The sequence below is a fragment of the Rhinoraja longicauda genome, chromosome 34, assembly GCF_053455715.1.
Source record: "Rhinoraja longicauda isolate Sanriku21f chromosome 34, sRhiLon1.1, whole genome shotgun sequence".
In the NCBI taxonomy this organism is placed as follows: domain Eukaryota; kingdom Metazoa; phylum Chordata; class Chondrichthyes; order Rajiformes; family Arhynchobatidae; genus Rhinoraja; species Rhinoraja longicauda.
The window spans coordinates 3,558,216-3,579,294 of record NC_135986.1 but is presented as its reverse complement, the minus strand read 5'-3'; the positions used below and the strand labels follow the sequence as shown (position 1 = coordinate 3,579,294).

The following is a 21,079-nucleotide window of genomic DNA, read 5'->3' as shown; positions in this document are numbered from 1 at the left end:
GGATGGCGGGACTGACTTATGATGAAAGAATGACCCATTCCTTCTCTCCTGAGATGCTGCCTGACCTGCTGAGTTACTCCAGCATTTTGTGAATAGATACCTTCGATTTGTACCAGATCTGCAGTTATTTTCTTATACTATGATGAAAGAATGGGTCGACTGGGCTTGTATTCGCTGGAATTTAGGATGAGAGGGGATCTTATAGAAACATATAAAATTCTGAGAGGATTGGACTGGGTAGATGCAGGAAAAATGTTCCCGATGTTGGGGGAGTCCAGAACCAGGGGTCACAGTTTAAGAATGAGGGGTCGGCCATTTAGAACTGAGATGAGGAAAAACTTTTTCACCTAGAGAGTTATAAATCTGTGGAATTCTCTGCCACAGAAGGCAGTGGAGGCCAATTGACTGGATGTTTTCAAAAGAGAGTTAGATTTAGCTCTTCGGGCTAACGGAATCAAGGGGTATGGGGAAAAAGCCGGAACGGGGTACGGATGATCAGCTATGATCATATTAAATGGCGGTGCTGGCTTGAAGGGCAGAACGGCCAACTCCTGCACCTATTTTCTATGTGTCTCTGTTTTGGCCGGAAATCTGGAATAACCTGTTTCCCCAAGAGATTGAAAGGCTGCAGAATGCCAGGATAATTTAAGAACAGGTTGGACGAGTGTTTGGAGGTAAATTGAAAGAGAAAGGATTGGGAGTGGTACTGAGAATAAACAAATGATACATTAAAAAAAGGCAGGTGATCATGTGGGGGTACACAAGATCATGATAGAAAATAGGTGCAGGTGGATGCCATTCGGCCCTTCGAGCCAGCACCGCCATTCATTGTGATCATGGCTGATTGTCCCCAATCAGTACCCCATGCCTGCCTTCTCCCCATATCCCTTGATTCCGCTAGCCCCTAGAGCTCTGTCTAACTCTCTCTTAAATCCATCCAGTGATTTGGCTTCCGCTGCCCTCTGTGGCAGAGAATTCCACAAATTCACAACTCTCTGGGTGAAAAAAGTATTTTCTCGCCTCAGGTTTAATGCAGCCAACATGGATGGATTAGGCAGCAAACTAAACCAAGACACAAGTGGCTGCAGAGACTGAAATCGTGAGCAGAAAACAATCTGCTGGAGGAGCAGCAGGTCAGGCAGTATCTGTGGAAGGAAAATAAGTGAGACTGAGTGTTGAAGTAACTCAGCGGGTCGGGCAGCATCTCTGGAGAACATGGATAGTGTATAAGATCATGAGAGGAATGGATAGTGTAAATGAACAGACTTTTACCCAGAGTAGGGGAATCAAGAACCAGAGGACACAGGTTTACGGTGAGGGGGGGAAATATTTAATAGTAACCCGAGGGGCAACCTTTTTTTTTTACACAGAGTGGTAGGTATATGGAACCAGCTGCCAGAGGAGGTAATTGAGGCAGGTACTATCACAACGTTTAAAACGCATGGGAACAATACATGGATACTTGAGACAGAGGTTCACCTGCACCTCCTCCAACCTCATCTATTGCATCCGCTGCTCTAGATGTCAACTTATTTACATCGGCGAAACCAAGCGCAGGCTCGGCGATCGCTTCGCTCAACACCAACGCTCGGTCCGCGTTGGCCAAACTGATCACCCGGTGGCTGAGCACTTCAACTCCCCCTCCCATTCTGACCTTTCTGTCATGGGCCTCCTCCAGTGCCATAGTGAGGCCGACCGGAAATTGGAGGAACAGCACCTCATATTTCGCCTGGGCAGCTTGCAGCCCAGTGGGATGAACATCGACTTCTCCAACTTTAGATAGTTCCTCTGTCCCTCCCTTCCCCTCCTCCTTCCCAGATCTCCCTCTATCTTCCTGTCTCCACCTATATACCTTCCTTTGTCCCGCCCCCCTGACATCAGTCTGAAGAAGGGTCTCGACCCAAAACGTCACCCATTCCTTCTCTCCTGAGATGCTGCCTGACCTGCTGAGTTACTCCAGCATTTTGTGAATAAATACCTTCGATTTGTACCAGCATCTGCAGTTATTTTATTATACTTATTGTACATGGATAGGAACGGTTTAGAGGGATATAGACCAAACACAGACAGATGGGACTAGTTTCCATGCTGCATAACACTATGACAGGTGATGTTTTGAGTTGGGACGCTTCTACAGTCTGAAGAAGGGTCCCTACTCAAAACATCACCTACCCATGTTTTCCAGTGATGCTGCCTGCCCAGCTGAGTTACTCCAGCCATCCAGGTGCGGCTTCAACAATTGAACGGCAGTTTGAAGTTGGCAAGGAAGCTGTTTTTTTACCCGAGAGGAACGGCATATTCCGATGCTGGCAGAACCAAGGAAATGCAATCCGGTGAAAGGGGAGAGGTGTCATGTCCTGATTCACGGAGACAAACAATCCACAAAGAATTCAAAAGACTGGATAAATGCAACCACGCCACTAACTGTTTACCAGTTGCGCCCTTCTTTATAATGGGACCATTGAATTATGGTTCAGATGGGAGTGGAAGGAACCATTTTACTCCTCCTAGCTCTGTGACAAGGCTACACATTGCACCAAACGCCCGCAGTCTTATAGAATCATACAGTGTGGAAACAGGCCTTTGGCCCAACTTGTCCTGGCTAACCAACATGTCCCATCTGCACCAGTCCCACCTGCCTGGGTTGGGTCCATGTGCCTCTAAACCTGTCCAATCCATAAATCCATACGTCTTGTTATCTAATTCCATTATCTGAATGGTGGCCGATTAGGAAAAGGGGAGATGCAACGAGACCTGGGTGTCGTGGTACACCAGTCATTGAAAGTAGGCATTTATTCACAAAATGCTGGAGTAACAGCAGGTCAGGCAGCATCTCGGGAGAGAAGGAATGGGTGACGTTTCGGGTCGAGATCCTTCTTCAGACCTAGGCATGCAGCAGGCAGTGAAGAAAGTAGGACTGCAGGTGCAGCAGGCAGTGAAGAAAGCGAATGGTATGTTGGCATTCATAGCGAGGGGATTTGAGTATAGGAGCAGGGAGGTTCTGCTGCAGTTGTACAGGGCATTGGTGAGACCACACCTGGAGTATTGCGTAAAGTTTTGGTCTCCTAATCTGAGGAAAGACATTCTTGCCATAGAGGGAGTACAGAGAAGGTTCACCAGATTGATTCCTGGGATGGCAGGACTTTCATATGAAGAAAGACTGGATAGACTCGGCTTGTACTCGCTGGAATTTAGAAGATTGAGGGGGGATCTTATAGAAACTTACAAAATTCTTAAGGGGTTGGACAGGTTAGATGCAGGAAGATTGTTCCCGATGTTGGGGAAGTCCAGAACAAGGAGTCACAGTTTAAGGATAAGGAGGAAGTCTTTTAGGACCGAGATGAGAACGTTTTTTTTCACACAGAGAGTGGTGAATCTGTGGAATTCTCTGCCACAGAAGGTAGTTGAGGCCAATTCATTGAGTTAGATGTGGCCCTAATGGCTAAAGGGATCAGGGGGTATGGCGAGAAGGTAGGTACAGGATACTGAGTTGGTTGATCAGACATGATCATATTGAATGGCGGTGCAGGCTCAAAGGGCCGAATGGCCTACTCCTGCACCTATTTTCTATGTTCCATTATTGTAGACACAAATAACTGCAGTTGCTGGTTTACCAAAAAAAAAATACACAAAGTGCTGGAGTAACACAGCAAGTCATGCAGCATCTGTGGAGAATATGAATAGGCGACGAGCTCAGTAAAAAAATTGGATCTCCTTAAACTTCCTCTTAATTTCTGATGCTCTAACCTCTCCTCACATTCAAAGTCTTAGAGTCATAGAGTGTGGAAACAGGCCCTTCTACTCAACTTGCCCACACTGGCCAACATGTCCCAGTTACACTAGTCCTACCTGCCCACGTTTGGCCCATATCCATCCAAACTGCAGAACCAATTTTGGCTTAAGATATTACGATATATAATTAGAGACTGGATCCCAAATTGGAGGAGATTCAGTATTTCGTCAAATACTCTATCGAACTTCTACAAGTGTACAGTGGGGAGTATACTGAATGGTTGGATCAGTCTAGTTTGGTGATTTGAACTAATTTAGTTGCATTTAAAGCACCTGCAATAGCCTTGACGTACAGAGAGATCTTGAGATCCAAGCCCATAGCTCCCTGAAAATGGCGACATAAGTAGACAGAGTGGTAAAGGAGGCATATGGTATACAAACCTTCATCAGTCCGAGCACTGCGTACAAGGCAAGAGGTCATGTTGCAGCAGTAGAAGACTTTGGCTAGGCTGCATTTGGAGTATTGTGTGCAGTTCTGGTCACCCCAAAACAGGAAGGATGTGGCGATTTTGGAGAGGGCATAGAAGAGGTTTACCAGGCTGCTGCCCGTATAAATTCAGAAGACATAGAAGCAGAATTAGGCCATTCGGCCCATTGAGTCGGTTCCACCATCCGATCATGGCCGATATATTTTTCCCTCTTAACCCCATTCTCCTGCCTTCGCCCCGTAATCTTCGATGCCCTTACCTTTCAATCTCTGTTTTAAAAATACCTAATGATTTGGCCTCCACCACCACCTGTGCCAATGAATACCACAAATTCACCACCCTCTGGCTAAATAAATTCCTCCACCGACTCCCATTATCAGAGGGTGGAGAGGTCAAAATAACTTGGAATGTTTTCTCTGGAGTATCGGAGGGTGAGGGGAGACTTGACAGAAGTATATAAAATTATGAGGTATAGATAGGGTAGACAGACAGAACCCCCTCCCCCCCCCCCCATGATGGAAATTCCCAAAATTAGAGGCCACAGCTTTAAACTGAGTGGGGGAAAGTTTAAAGGAACTATGCAGGAACGTTCTTTTTTAACACAGTGGGGTACCTGAACTAGGCTGCCAAGGGTGGTGGTGAAGGCAGTTACGATAGGCTTTTAGATGGGTACATTAATGTGCAGGGAATGGAGGGATATGGATCACGTGCAGACAGAGGATATTAGTTTAACGGTACCATAGAAAATAGGTGCAGGAGTAGGCCATTCGGCCCTTCGAGCCAGCACCGCCATTCAATATGATCATGGCTGATCATCCACAATCAGTACCCCGTTCCTGCTTTTTCCCCATATCCCTTGATAGCCCCAAGAGCTAAATCTAACTCTCTCTAACTGACATTGTTGGCTGTTCCTGTGCTGTACTGCTCCATATTCTATCTTCTACAAAGTTACAGCAAGCAAAATGTCATTGTTCCAGTCTAGGTACATATTACAATTAAATACTCTTGAATTTGTCTGGGTAGAGTCAAGCAGCAGAAAACGTTGGTGGAAGTTATTTATAATAACCACATGTTAGTTATAATGTAGGGCAAAGTAACATAAGGTACTTAGTGGAGCTCGTAACACTGTCGTCATTCGAGATTTTAATCTACATATTGATCTTGCAACTTAAATAAATATTAGCACAGTAGAGGAAACATTTCTGGAAGAGATAAGAATTCTAGATCAATAAATTGAGTAACTGGCTAAAATAGGCTGCAGCCTATTTTAGATTTCGTAATAAGCAATTAAATTAAACAATGAAGTATTACAAAAGGGCTCAAGAGGAAAGATCAGCATTAATACGATCACATTTTGCAATACATTGAAAGGTAGTGCCGTTCAGTTGGAAAACAGGATATGCAACTTGAACAAAGAAAATGTGAAGGTACAAAGGGCATGTTGGCTGCGGTTGACTGGGAATCAGAATTAAACAACTGATACAAGAGAGAAAATAGCCAGCGCTTAAATAAAAATAATACCTCATTCACAACAATTATATATTGCTTTAATGCACAGAAAAAAAGGTCCAAATTCAGATTGCAGGAAAGAATAATGAAATATAAATCAAAGGAACGTTCTCACAAAGAAAACAGACAAGCCTGGGAAATGATAGAATTATAGAATTCAGCAAATAAAGATCAAAATGTTCATAAGGGAAGAAAAAAATAGAATACCAGAATAAACCGGAGGGAAACATAAGCACACTATAAGAAAATAACTGCAGATGCTGGTACAAATCGAAGGTATTTATTCACAAAATGCTGGAGTAACTCAGCGGGTCAGGCAGCATCTCGGGAGAGAAGGAATGGGTGACGTTTCGGGTCGAGACCCTTCTTCAGTCACCCATTCCTTCTCTCCCGAGATGCTGCCTGACCTGCTGAGTTACTCCAGCATTTTGTGAATAAACATAAGCACAGACTGTAATGGTTACTATTGTGTATAAAAGCAAGCCAGACAAATGTGGGTCCCTTCCAGAAAGGGACCAGAGAATTTATAACATGGAGTAAGTAAGTAGTGGAGCAATTAAATACACACTAGTGTCTAAATTCGTAAGTGATAGGAGCAGAATTAGGTCATTCAGCCCATTAAGTCTACTCCGCCATTCAATCATGGCTGATCTATCTTTCCATCTTAACCCCATTCTCCAGCCTTCTGCCCATAACCCCGCACACCCGTATTAATCACGAATCTATCTATCTCATGCCTTAAAATTCACAAAAGATACAGAAAATCTCACAGAAACATTAGAGAACGAAGGCTCGAGTGCAAGTGAGAAAATAAATTTGTACAGTATTGGTAAAATCAACATGCCTACAGTGCATACCCACGATAAAATGCACTGCATCGCCCATCCAGAATCATCTGACAACCCACCTTCCAAACTTACAGAGATCAGTCAGCTGGGACACCATCTCGTACAGATTTCTGCTAGTACCTCACACACCATCCTGACTTGTAAAGATATTTGCTTGCCTCCATCACCAGTGGTCCAAGTCCTGAACCTCTTTGACCCAATAGTGCGGTGAGAGGCTCGGAACGGGTCAAGGGTGATAGCCCCCTTCTCAAAGGGCAACCAGAGCTCAGGCGCAAATAGATAAGACACAAAATGCTGGAGTAACTCAGCGGGACAAGGTAGCATCTCTGGACAGAATGAATGGGTGACGTTTCGGGTCGAGATCCTTCTTCAGACCTTGAACAGGTCACCCATTCATCCCTTCTCTCCAGAGATGCTGCCCATCCCGCTGAGTTACTACCAGGGCGGCACGGTGGCGCAGTGGTAGAGTTGCTGCCTTACAGCGAATGCAGCGCTGGAGACTCAGGTTCGATCCTGACTACGGGCGCCGTCTGTACGGAGTTTGCACGTTCTCCCCTTGACCTGCGTCCCTAGTGTGTGTAGGATAGTGTTAGTGTGAGGGGGTCGCTGGGCGGCGCGGATTCGGTGGGCCGAAGGGCCTGTTTCCGCACTGTATCTCTAAAAATCTAAAAAGTTACTCCAGCAGTTTTGTGTCCATCCTCCGGGTGAACCAGCAACTGGAGTTCCTTCCTAGACACATACTCAGGTGCAAAACTCAGGAGTCTGAAGAAGGGTCTCGACCCGAAACGTCACTCATTCCTTCTCTCCAGAGATGTTGCCCGACCCGCCGAGTTACTCCAGCGTTTTGTGTCCTTCCTCGGGGTGAACTAGCATCTGCAGTTCCTTCCTACACATACTCAGGTGCAAAACCCGGGAGTCTGAAGAAGGGTCTCAACCCGAAATGTCACCCCATCATTAGAGACCCACGCCACCCTGGCCACACACTCATTTCACGCCTGCCATCGGGAAGAAGGTACAGGAGCCTGAAAACTGTATGTAACGTCCAGGTTCAGGAACAGCTTCTTCCCTGCACCCATCAGGCTATTAAACACTACAACCTCAAATAAGCTCTGAACTACAACCCTTCTCTCCATTCCTTCTCTCCCGAGATGCTGCCTGACCTGCTGAGTTACTCCAGCATTTTGTGAATAACCCTTCTCTCCAGAGATGCTGCACGATCCGCCGAGTTACTCCATCCAGCATTTTGTATCTACCTCAGGTGCAAAGCAGCCAGACTCATCTGCCCAATGAATTAATCATCAGAATCAAAAAACAAAAGAACGGGGTCAAAAGGGTACCACCAGCAAGCAGTTCCCGTCTTGGAAATTGGCTTCTTCCATCCACTCTCCGACTTTTGCTTTTGAATGAAGCCTGAATTCCTGGAGACGGGGGCAATTATTCATAAATACAAGGCAACCAGGGACATACACTGGCTTCAGGTAGTATCGGAAAATAACTGCAGATGCTGGTAAAAATCGAAGGTATCACAAAATGCTGGAGTAATTCAGCAGGTCAGGCAGCTGAGTTGTCTTGGAGAGAACGAATGGGTGACGTTTCGGGTCGAGACCCCTCTTGTCTTGTCTTGTCTTGTTGATACTGCACCAACCGCCGCTGTTGGGCTATAAACGTGCAGTCCCTCATGCATGCAGTTGCAGATTTAAAATTCAGTGTTTGCAAGCAACAGTTTAAAATATTTCTTCAGACTGGCTACCTAGCTTCAGGTAGAAGACGTAAAGCCCACCGTTTGACCTGTTTTTCCCAAAATGTTAAATGGTCAGCTCAACATAGGTTTGGGTTTGTGTACGAAAATAACTGCAGATGATGGTACAAATCGAAGGTACTTATTTCACAAAATGCTGGAGTAACTCAGCGGGTCAGGCAGCATCTCAGGAGAGAAGGAATGGTGACGTTTCGGGTCGAGACCCTTCTTGGGTCTCAACCCGAAACGTCACCCATTCCTTCTCTCCTGAGATGCTGCCTGACCTGCTGAGTTACTCCAGCATTTTGTGAAATAAATACCATAGGTTTGGTCATCTGTCAGGAGCAGACGAGGGCATTCGATTCAATTCGAGACACCAGCTACCAAGTCAGACAGATGTGTGTATATAGCAATTAATTCTTCCCTCACAAATGTATAGTCTTCACCCTTACTCAACCCAAGACGCAACTACATTTAAGGCAGCTCTTCTTCTCCAAGAAGCCCCTTCTTGCTTAATTAAGTCCACACTCCACCACCTCCAGTTTAAATTCCATCTGGAATACTTTGGAGGACCAAGGACCAGGTAAGGTCACGTGTCCTCACCTAGGCTCAGGTGAGTGGAGGCTCTCTCAGGTGAGTGGAGGTTCTCTCAGGTGAGTGCAGGCTCTCTCAGGTGAGTGCAGGCTCTCTCAGGTGAGTGCAGGCTCTCTCAGGTGAGTGCAGGCTCTCTCAGGTGAGTGCAGGCTCTCTTAGGTGAGTGGCTCTCTCAGGTGAGTGGAGGCTCTCTCAGGTGAGTGGAGGCTCCCTCAGGTGAGTGGCTCTCTCAGGTGAGTGGAGGCTCTCAGGTGTGTTGAGGCTCTCAGGTGAGTGGAGGCTCTGGGGCGAGTGGAGGCTCTCTCAGGTGAGTGGCTCTCTAAGCCAGGTGAGTGGAGGCTCTCTCAGGTGAGTGGAGGCTATCTCAGGTGAGAGGCTCTCTCAGACAGGTGAGTGGAGGCTCTCTCAGGTGAGTGGAGGCTCTCAGGTGAGTGGAGGCTCTCAGGTGAGTGGAGGCTCTCTTAGGTGAGTGGAGGCTCTCTCAGGTGAGTGGAGGCTCTCAGGTGAGTGGAGCCTCTCTCTCAGGTGAGAGGCTCTCTCAGGTGAGTGAGAGGCTCTCTCAGATGAGTGAGAGGCTCTCTCTGTTGAGTGGAGGCTCTCAGGTGAGTGTATGAGTGGAGACTCTCTCAGGTGAGTGAGAGGCTCTCTCAGGTGAGTGAGAGGCTCTCAGGTGATTGAGAGGCTCTCTCAGGTGAGTGGCTCTCTCAGGTGAGTGGAGGCTCTCTCAGGTGAGAGGCTCTCTCAGGTGAGTGGAGGCTCTCTCAGGTGAGTGGAGGCTCTCAGGTGAGCGGAGGCTCTCTCAGGTAAGAGGCTCTCAGGTGAGTGGATGCTCTCTCAGGTGAGTGGAGGCTCTTAGGTAAGGGGAGGCTCTCTCAGGTGAGTGGCTCTCTCAGCCAGGTGAGTGGAGGCTCTCTCTCAGGTGAGTGGAGGCTCTCTCAGGTGAGTGGCTCTCTCAGCCAGGTGAGTGGAGGCTCTCTCTCGGGTGAGTGGAGGCTCTCTCAGCCAGGTGAGTGGAGGTTCTCTCTCAGGTGAGTGGAGGCTCTCTCTCAGATGAGTGGAGGCTCTCTCAGGTGAGTGGAGGTTCTCTCAGGTGAGTGGAGGCTCTCTCTCAGGTGAGTGGAGGCTCTATCAGGTGAGTGGCTCTCTCTCTCAGATGAGTGGCTCTCTCAGGTGAGTGGAGGCTCTGATGTGAGTGGCTCTCTCAGGTGAGAGGCTCTCTCAGGTGAGTGGAGGCTCTCTCAGGTGAGTGGAGGCTCTCTCAGGTGAGTGAGAGGCTCTCTCTGTTGAGTGGAGGCTCTCAGGTGAGTGTATGAGTGGAGACTCTCTCAGGTGAGTGAGAGGCTCTCTCAGGTGAGTGAGAGGCTCTCAGGTGATTGAGAGGCTCTCTCAGGTGAGTGGCTCTCTCAGGTGAGTGGAGGCTCTCTCAGGTGAGAGGCTCTCTCAGGTGAGTGGAGGCTCTCTCAGGTGAGTGGAGGCTCTCAGGTGAGGGGAGGCTCTCTCAGGTAAGAGGCTCTCAGGTGAGTGGATGCTCTCTCAGGTGAGTGGAGGCTCTTAGGTAAGGGGAGGCTCTCTCAGGTGAGTGGCTCTCTCAGCCAGGTGAGTGGAGGCTCTCTCTCAGGTGAGTGGAGGCTCTCTCAGGTGAGTGGCTCTCTCAGCCAGGTGAGTGGAGGCTCTCTCTCGGGTGAGTGGAGGCTCTCTCAGCCAGGTGAGTGGAGGTTCTCTCTCAGGTGAGTGGAGGCTCTCTCTCAGATGAGTGGAGGCTCTCTCAGGTGAGTGGAGGTTCTCTCAGGTGAGTGGAGGCTCTCTCTCAGGTGAGTGGAGGCTCTATCAGGTGAGTGGCTCTCTCTCTCAGATGAGTGGCTCTCTCAGGTGAGTGGAGGCTCTGATGTGAGTGGCTCTCTCAGGTGAGAGGCTCTCTCAGGTGAGTGGAGGCTCTCTCAGGTGAGTGGAGGCTCTCTCAGGTAAGTGGAGGCTCTCTCAGGTGAGTGGAAGCTCTCTCAGGTGAGTGGAGGCTCTCTCAGGTGAGTGGAGGCTCTCAGGTGAGTGGCTCCCTCAGCCAGGTGAGTGGCTCTCTCAGGTGAGTGGAGTCTCTCAGGTGAGTGGAGGCACTCTCTCAGGTGAGTGGAGGCTCTCTCAGCCAGGTGAGTGGAGGCTCTCTCAGCCAGGTGAGTGGAGGCTCTCTCAGCCAGGTGAGTGGAGGCTCTCTCAGCCAGGTGAGTGGAGGCTCTCTCAGCCAGGTGAGTGGAGGCTCTCTCTCAGGTGCGAGGAGGCTCTCTCTCTCTCAGGTGAGAGGAGTCTCTCTCTCTCTCAGGTGAGAGGAGTCTCTCTCTCTCTCAGGTGAGAGGAGGCTCTCTCTCTCTCTCAGGTGAGAGGAGGCTCTCTCTCTCTCAGGTGAGAGGAGGCTCTGACAGGTGAGTGGAGGCTCTCTCAGCCAGGTGATTGGCTCTCTCAGGTGAGTGGCTCTCTCTCAGGTGAGTGGCTCTCTCAGCCTCAGGTGAGTGGAGGCTCTCAGGTGAGTGGAGGCTCTCTCAGACAGGTGAGTGGAGGCTCTCAGGCGAGTCTCTCTCTCTCAGCCAGGTGAGTGGAGGCTCTCTCAGCCAGGTGAGTGGAGGCTCTCAGGTGAGTGGAGGCTCTCTCAGGTGAGTGGAGCCTCTCGCAGGCGAGTGTCTCTCTCGGGTGAGTGTCTCTCTCAGGTGAGTGGAGGCTCTCTCAGGTGAGTGGAGGCTCTCAGGTGAGTGGAGGCTCTCTCAGGTGAGTGGCTCTCTCAGCCAGGTGAGTGGAGGCTCTCTCAGACAGGTGAGTGGAGGCTCTCTCTCAGGTGAAATGGAGACTCTCAGGTGAGTGGAGTCTCTCTCTCAGGTGAGTGGAGGCTCTCTCAGACAGGTGAGTGGAGGCTCTCTCTCAGGTGAAATGGAGACTCTCAGGTGAGTGGAGGCTCTCTCAGGTGAGTGGAGGCTCTCTCAGGTGAGTGGAGGCTCTCTCTCAGGTGAGTGGAGGCTCTCTCAGACAGGTGAGTGGAGGCTCTCAGGTGAAATGGAGACTCTCAGGTGAGTGGAGTCTCTCTCTCAGGTGAGTGGAGGCTCTCTCAGACAGGTGAGTGGAGGCTCTCTCTCAGGTGAAATGGAGACTCTCAGGTGAGTGGAGTCTCTCTCTCAGGTGAGTGGAGGCTCTCTCAGACAGGTGAGTGGAGGCTCTCTCTCAGGTGAAATGGAGACTCTCAGGTGAGTGGAGGCTCTCTCAGGTGAGTGGAGGCTCTCTCAGGTGAGTGGAGGCTCTCTCAGACAGGTGAGTGGAGGCTCTCTCTCAGGTGAGTGGCTCTCTCAGACAGGTGAGTGGAGGCTCTCTCTCTCAGGTGAGTGGCTCTCTCAGCCAGGTGAATGGAGCTCTCTCTCAGGTGAATGGAGACTCTCAGGTGAGTGGCTCTCTCTCTCTCTCTCTCTCTCTCGCATATTTCTACATTCATTTATGTCAGGTTTTTAAAGTGTGTGCTTACCATGGCGGCAGCAGCAGCAGCGACGACGACGATCCCCCCGCCTCGACTCTTCTCTTCTCCGTCCCCACAAAAGTTGCCTCCCTCGCGTCCGCCACTGCCGTCCGTTGCCGCCCCCGCCACCCGCCGTCACTCGGCCATCGCGCGCTGCGCATGCGTCACACCCACCCCCTCGCCCACGGCGCGCCTCGGCAGTTTCCGGAATTTGTCGGAGGAATGACGAGGAGGCGGAGACTGCGCCGGACCCGAAAGGGCCAATTTTCTCCCTCCCTCTCGGCGGAGTGCGCATGCGTCACCCCCACCCAGCCAGCCCGCCCACGGCACGCCTCGGCAGTTTCCGGAATTTCTCGGAGGAGGAGGAGGAGGCGGAGACTGCGCCGGACCCGATAGGGCCAACTTTCTCCCTCCCTCTCGGCGGAGTGCGCGTGCGTCACCCCCGCCCACGGCACGCCTCGGCAGTTTCCGGAATTTGTCGGAGGACGAGGAGGCGGAGACTGCGCCGGACCCGAAAGGGCCAACTTTCTCCCTCCCTCTCGGCGCAGTGGGCATGCGTTGCACGCCCTCGTCTCTTCTCTCTCTTCAGTGCGCATGCGTCGCACGACCTCCGCCCGCCATCTTTCTCCTCGGTCCGGGCGACTAAGGGGGCGGAGTGCGCATGCGTCGCACGCCCTCGTCTCCTCTCTCTTCAGTGCGCATGCGTCGCACGTCCTCCGCCTACTTCTTCTCTTCGGTCCGACCGACGAAGGGGGCGGAGTGCGCATGCGTCGCACATCCTCCACCTACTCGGGTCCGGGCGACTAAAGGGGGAGGAGTGCGCATGCGTGGCACGTAACCTCCGCCTACTTCTCTCTTCTCGGTCCTGACCAAAGATACTAGAGGAGCAAGATGAACCACTCCGTCGAAATCAAAGATAAAGAGACCACTCGACCCTAAAAACCGTAGTAGGTCACGACGCCATTTTAGTTGGCAGAAACATTTAAAAAGAAAAATAACACAAATCTGTGAATTGATAGATGAGATATATTCTGCATTTTAATGGTATCATCACACATACTGTTCCCCCAAAACACTGCGAGAGGCAGAGCGAACGGAGGTTGTTGCCTACTTGCCGACGAAGGGGGCGTGGCTGTGTTCTGCAGCTGCGGCTCACCGGCAGTCTCTCCGGTTTTTTTTTTGTGTTTTTTTTGTCATTGTCGATGTTAAATGTACGTTTTGTTTTATTTTTAATTCTGTGTATGTGGGGGGGTGGTGGGGGGAAACCTTTTTTAAAATCTCCTCCTCAACGGAGATGCGACCTTTACCGTGTCGTATCTCCGTTCGCGCTACGGCCTAACATCGTGGAGTCGGCGGCCTCCAGCTGGGATCGACCTCGAAGACTCCGGTCGCAGGGCCTGGACTTACCATCTCGGAGGCTTCGGCCGTTGGGCCCTGCAGACCGCAACATCGGGAGTTCGCAGGTCCCTGGCTGGCGACCGGCTTTTGGGAGCTCCAGCCGTAGCAGCTTCGACCGCCCCGAAGCGCGAGGTTTGATCAACCCGCCCGCAGGCCCCTCATCGCCCTGCGTGGCCCGGCCGCAGCACTTTACATCGCCCAGTGGGGGCTCAGGACTTTCATCGGCCTGCTCGGCTTGGCTCGGCCCTGGGACTTTCCATCGCCCGGTGGGGGCTTCAAGGGGTTGGGAGCCTCGATCGCCTCGTGGCGCCACGGGAGAAGAATGAGGAGGAGATAAGACTTTGCCTTCCATCACAGTGAGGGTATGCCTAGAGCAATCACTGTGATGGCTGTTTTGTGTAAAAAAATTGTATCTGTGTGTCTTGTGCTTTTTGATGTCTGCTGCCGGACCCTGACGTGAGAGGACGCTGGCGTTGAGTATTCGCCGCTTTTCCGTCAGGATAGTTTGTCTGTTTGTCTCTATGTTAATTGTATTTGTAAAGCGCTTTGAGCATGTGATAAGGCGCTATATAAAATAAATATATTATTATTATTATTATTATTAACATGGCGGACGTTACGCTCCTTTGCGTACTACACTTCAGTATAGGCGATATCGATGGAATGGTTCATCTTGCTCCTCTAGTATCTTCGGTCGAAATACTGAAGTGTAGTACGCAAAGGAGTGTAATGCCCGCCATTGGTGGAGCGGGAGCACGTGGCTGCCGGCTGGGTGAGGTCGGTGACGTCTCCTTTTGTCCCTTATTTGGGAGTGAGAAATTTGGCAATCCCTACTGGCGCTCTAAGGCAGCAACACTACCGCTGCGCCACCGTGCTACCCTGCTGCCTTACTGACAATTGTATTTATAGCCGCAGTACTATGTGGTACAACTGGTATTTTTTCTAACTGTGCTACATTCGAAGATGAGCACTTACTCTGAAAGAGAGATTATGTGGTCAATCACTGAACACACTACTTAAGAAACACACACATGTGATCAGAGTGCATCCGCAGACAATAGAAGACTTTCCATCTCACAGGCCCCATCTCATCATGTCACGACGGTGGCGCAGCGGTAGAGTTGCCGCCTTACAGCGAATGCAGCGCCGGAGACTCGGGTTCGATCCCGACTACGGACGCCGTCTGTACGGAGTTTGTACGTTCTCCCCGTGACCTGCGTGGGTTTTCTCCGAGATCTTCGGTTTCCTCCCACACTCCAAAGACGTGCAGGTATGTAGGTTAACTGACTGGGTAAATGTAAAAATTGTCCCTAGTGTGTGTAGGATAGTGTTAATGTGCGGGGATCGCTGGGCGGCGCGGACTCGGTGGGCCGAAGGGCCTGTTTCCGCGCTGTATCTCTAAATCTAAAATCTAAACAAAAATTATGGTAACCGCACAAACAGAAGGCATTTAAATAGATTAAGTAGGAAGACTGTCTATTGTTAGGATGCAGGGCTATCTCCGGTTTTTAGCTTTAAAATATGTAACAGGGAGGAGAGATGAGTTTTTTTTGTTGGTAGACACCAAATGCTGGAGTAACTCAACGGGTCAGGCAACATCTCGGGAGAGAAGGAATGGGTGACGTTTCGGGTCGAGACCCTTCTTCAGACTGATGTCAAGGGAAGGGGCGGGACAAAGATAGAATGCAGTCGGAGACAGGAAGACTGGTGGGAGAACGGGGAAGGGGGAGGGGATAGAGAGTAAAAGCAAGGGCGATCTGAAGTTAGAGAAGTCAATGTTCATACCGCTGGGGTGTAAGAACTACCCAAGTGAAATATGAGGTGCTGTTCCTCCAATTTGCACTGGGCATCACTCTGACACTGGAGTTTTTTTGTTGGGCAGTGATAGAGATTCACACAGCACTGAAACAGGTCCTTCAGCCCAGCTAGATGCTCCAGTCTAAGCTAGTTCTCTTTGCCCGAGTTTGCCTCATATACATTTACCACCTATGTAGCTGTCCGAGCGCCTTTTAAATGCTCAACTACAATAGACAATAGGTGCAGGAGTAGGCCATTCGGCTCTATCTAGCTCTCTCTTGAAAGCATCCAGAGAATCAGCCTCCACTTCCTTCTGAGGCATAGAATTCCACAGATTTACAATTCTCTGACTGAATTTTTTTTTCGTCATCTCCGTTCTAAATGGCCGACCCCTTATTCTTAAACTGTGGCCCCTGGTTCTGGACTCCCCCAACATTGGGAACATGTTTCCTGCCTTTAACATGTCCAATCCCTTAATAATCAAGTCAAGTCAATTTTATTTGTATAGCACATTTAAAAACAACCCACGTTGATCAAAGCGCTGTACATCAGTTCAGGTACTAAGAACGAACATACAATGGCACACAAACAATAGACAATAGGTGCAGGAGGAGGCCATTCGGCCCTTCGAGCCAGCACCGCCATTCAATGTGATCATGGCTGATCATTCTCAATCAGTACCCCGTTCCTGCCTTCTCCCCATACCCCCCTGACTCCGCTATCCTTAAGAGCTCTATCTAGCTCTCTCTTGAATGCATTCAGAGAATTGGCCTCCACTGCCTTCTGTGGCAGAGAATCCCACAGATTCACAACTCTCTGACTGAAAACGCAACAGCACATACATAATCTTATATGTTTCAATAAGATCCCCTCTCATCCTTCTAAATTCCAGTGTATACAAACCTAGTCGCTCCAGTCTTTCAACAACTACCTCCTCTGGCAATGACTGAAGAAGGGTCTCGACCCGAAACATCACCCATTCCTTCTCTCCTGAGATCCCTGATTTACTGCAGCATTTTGTGTCTACCAGGATTAGAACTAACTGGCTCGATCTTTCATATAGTCACCGCAGGCGTGGGTTGGCCAGGCTCCTCTGGTGCAGCAATAGTCAATCTCCCGGTAAATTGGAACTGCCGTCTAATGTTGCATAACCGCCCACAAGTTTACACTGCCAAACCACTGAGAGAACATCTCGAACATCAGAAAAGCAGGCATCAAACAGCATAGATCCAGTATCTATGGAGAGAATTCTTGTCATAACCTTTCCTATCTATCCTATTCATCAGGATAATTTAACAGCAGCTATTAATGCCCGTTAGCTCTGAAATAACAAACACAGGTAGACACTGATCATACACTTTGGTGGAAAGAACAGGAAGGCAGATTATTATGGGGCCGCAGTTTAAGAATAAGGGGTAGGCCATTTAGAACGGAGATGAGGAAAAACCTTTTCAGTCAGAGAGTCGTGAATCTGTGGAATTCTCTGCCTCAGAAGGCAGTGGAGGCCGATTCACTGGATGCTTTCAAGAGAGAGTTGGATGGAGCTCTTAAAGATAGCGGAGTCAGGGGGTATGGGGAGAGGGCAGGAACGGGGTACTGATTGAGAGTGATCAGCCATGATCACATTGAATGGCGGTGCGTACAGGCTCGAAGGGCCGAATGGCCTCCTCCTGCACCTATTGACTATTGCCTTCATCAGTCAGAGTATTGAGTATAGAAGTTGGGAGGTCATGTTGCAGTTGTATTAGACGTTGGTGAGATCGCATTTAGAATATTGTGTTCAGTTCTGGGCACCATGTTATTGGAAAGATATTGTCAAGCCTGAAAGGGTTCAGAAAAGATTTACGAGGATGTTGCCAGGACTAGAGGGTGTGAGCTACAGGGAGAGGTTGAGCAGGCTGGGTCTCTATTTCATGGAGCGCAGGAGGATGAGGGGCGATCTTATAGAGGTGTACAAAATCACGAGAGGAATAGATCGGGTAGACGCACAGAGTCTCTTGCCCAGAGTAGGGGAATCGAGGACCAGAGGACATGGGTTCAAGATGAAGAGGAAAAGATTTAATAGGAATCCGAGGGGTAACCTTTTCCACACAGAGGGTGGTGGGTGTATGGAACGAGCTGCCGGAGGAGGTAGTTGAGGCTGGGACTATCCCAACGTTTAAGAAACAGTTGAACAGGTACATGGATAAGACAGGTTTGGAGGGATATGGACCAAACGCAGGCAGGTGGGACTAGGGTAGCTGGGACATTGTTGGCCGGTGTGGGCGAGTTGGGCCGAAGGGCCTGTTTCCACACAGTATCAATCTATGACTCTATGAGTCTATGTGTGTGCTGAACCTGATGCCTAGATGAACCGATCTCATCTCCCTGCAAGTGATCCATATCCCTCTATTCTCTGCACTTCCATATACTAAAACTCTCATTTGTTTGTATGTTTGTGATCGAACTTCAGCCAAAATGGTGCACGATAGCGCGGCCATTTTAGGTCCACCTTACTCACCATCGTCACTTTAGTGATAATGCAAGTATTTTGATTGAAATCAGTGTTATATTTTTTAAGTTATTCACATTTTAAAGTTTAAATCTATCTCCGAGGGAGGGAGAGGGGTGGTGGGAGGGGGGGGAGGGAGGATAAGGGGGGGTTGAGGGGGATGGAGGGGGGAGAGGGGGAGGGTAGGGGTGTGAAGGGGGGAGGAGGGAGGGGAGGATGGAGGGAGGGGGGGAGGGGGAGGGGAGGTATGGGGGTGAAGGGGGGAGGAGAGAAGGGGGAGGGGAGGATAGAGGGAGGGGGGAAGGGGGGGAGCGGGAGGGAGGTGAGAAGGGAGAGGAGGGGGGGGTAGAGGTGAGAGGGGAGGGGGGGAAGGAGAGGGTGCTGCACCAATGCAGGAGAGTTTGGGCCCAACGGGTCCACTTGGTCTAGTGTTTATCTAAAAGCCTCTTGAATGCCACAATAGTGTCTGCCTCCATCACCACCCTTGGCAGTGCATTCGATGGGGGGGGGGGGGGGGAGGTTCTGACTGTCTACCCTATCTATACCTAGTGGTGCAGCGGTACAGTCACTGCCTTACAGCGAATGCAGCGCCGGAGACCCGGTTCGATCCCGACTACGGAGTTTGTACGTTCTCCCCGTGACCTGCGTGGAGTTTTCTCCGAGATCTTCCGTTTCCTCCCACACTCCAAAGACGTGCGGGTACGTACGTTAATCAGCTTGGTAAATGTAAAAATTGTCCCTGGCGGGTGTAGGACGGTGTTAGTGCGCGGGGATCGCTGGTCGGCGCGGACCCGGTGGGCCGAAAGGGCCTGTTTCCGCACTGTATCTCTAAACGAAACTAAACTAAACTATACCTCTCAATATTTTGTATACCACCCTCAACCACCACCGTTCCAGAGGAAAATCAATCCAAATCTATCCAACCTCACCCTCTAATCCAGTCTGAAGAAGGGTCTCGAAGAATGGTATGTTGGCATTCATAGCGAGGGGATTTGAGTATAGGAGCAGGGTGGTTCTGCTGCAGTTGTACAGGGCCTTGGTGAGACCGCACCTGGAGTATTGCGTACAGTTTTGGTCTCCTAATCTGAGGAAAGACATTCTTGCCATAGAGGGAGTACAGAGAAGGTTCACCAGATTGATCCCTGGGATGGCAGGACTTTCATATGAAGAAAGACTGGATAGACTCGGCTTGTACTCGCTGGAATTTAGAAGATTGAGGGGGGATCTTATAGAAACGTACAAAATTCTTAAGGGGTTGGACAGGCTAGATGCGGGAAGATTGTTCCCGATGTTGGGGAAGTCCAGAACAAGGGGTCACAGTTTAAGGATAAGGGGGAAGTCTTTTAGGACCGAGATGAGAAAGTTTTTTTTCACACAGAGAGTGGTGAATCTGTGGAATTCTCTGCCACAGAAGGTAGTTGAGGCCAGTTCATTGGCTATATTTAAGAGGGAGTTAGATGTGGCCCTTGTGGCTAAAGGGATCAGGGGGGTATGGAGAGAAGGCAGGTACGGGATACTGAGTTGGATGATCAGCCGTGATCATATTGAATGGCGGTGCGTGCAGGCTCGGAGGGCCGAATGGCCTACTCCTGCACCTATTTGCTATGTTTCTATGACCCGAAATGTCACCCATTCCTTCTCTCCAGAGATGCGGCCTTTCCCGCTGAGTTACTCCGCCATTTTGTGCCTGCCCTCTAACCCCCAGGCGGCATCCTGGTAAACCTCCCTCCGCCCCCTCTCGTCCTTGGCAGCGATCTCCGAGACTAACTTGAAGGTTGGCGATGGGTGCCAGCTCAAAGGTCTCGCAGTTTTCCCCTAGCTGCTTCCGAAGACTCGCACGCGTTGCCTTGACGACGGTGATGTAAGGGGGAAGTGATTGAACGTCTAAACGTCCGTGAATAGCTGTTCGATCGACAAACATTGTCACAGGCGAGAATAAAATGTCCACACCTTGCAAAATGCCCAGTTTGATGGGATTGATAAATGCACCACTTTTGGCGAATGGTACAGATTATTCCTCCCTTCATCAAATTTACCCTATTTCTATTCCCGAGATCTTTCGATTTTCAGAAACTGGCTTGCAAAAAACTCTCAGCTGCAACTGACTGAAAGCCAATGGAATGAATGTTGGCCTCCATAACAAGAGGAGTTGAGTATAGGAGCAAAGAGGTCCTTCTGCAGTTGTACAGGGCCCTAGTGAGACCGCACCTGGAGTACTGTGTGCAGTTTTGGTCTCCAAATTTGAGGAAGGATATTGAGGGCGTGCAGCGAAGGTTTACTAGGTTAATTCCCGGGATGGCGGGACTGTCATATGTTGAAAGACAGGAGCGACTGGGCTTGTATACACTGGAACTTAGAAGGATGAGATGGGATCTTATTGAAACATATAAGATTATTGAGGGATTGGACACGTTAGAGGCAGGAAAACATGTTTCCCAATGTTGGGGGAGTTCAGAACCAGGGGCCTCACAGTTTAAGAATAAGGGGTCGGCCTTTTAGAACGGAGATGAGGAAAAAACTTTTCAGTCAGAGAGTTGTAAATCTGGGGAATTCACTGCCTCAGAAGGCAGTGGAGGCCAATTCTCTGGATGCATTCAAGGGAGAGCTAGATAGAGCTCTTAAGGATAGCGGAGTCAGGGGGTATGGGGAGAAGGCAGGAACGGGGTACTGATTGTGAATGATCAGCCATGATCGCATCGAATGGTGGCGCGTACAGGCTCGAAGGGCCGAATGCCCTCCTCCTGCACCTATTGTCTATTGTCTATTGACAATTCAAGAAAAGCTTGAAATGAAATAACAGTTTAGAAGGATGAGGGGGGCGGGGGGGGGGGGGGGGCGGACTTAATTGAAACTCACCGAATATTGAAAGGCCTGGATAGAGTGGATGTGGAGAGGATGTTTCCACTAGTGGGAGAGTCTAGGACCAGAGGGCACAGCCTCAGAATTAAAGGATGTATCACAAAATGCTGGAGTAACTCAGCAGGTCGGGCAGCATCTAGG

At 49.9% G+C, this 21,079-nt stretch overlaps 1 protein-coding gene across 1 annotated transcript in view; it reads right to left on the bottom strand.

The window, feature by feature from the left end:
* Positions 1-12,546, bottom strand: part of ap1s1 (adaptor related protein complex 1 subunit sigma 1) — a 52,708-nt gene extending 40,162 nt beyond the window's left edge. The window contains exon 1 of the mRNA XM_078427822.1: positions 12,403-12,546. Coding sequence (XP_078283948.1) covers positions 12,403-12,405 — 3 coding nt within the window. The 5' untranslated portion in view covers positions 12,406-12,546. The remainder of the gene's footprint in view (positions 1-12,402) is intronic.
* Between the last annotated feature and the right edge of the window lie 8,533 nt (positions 12,547-21,079).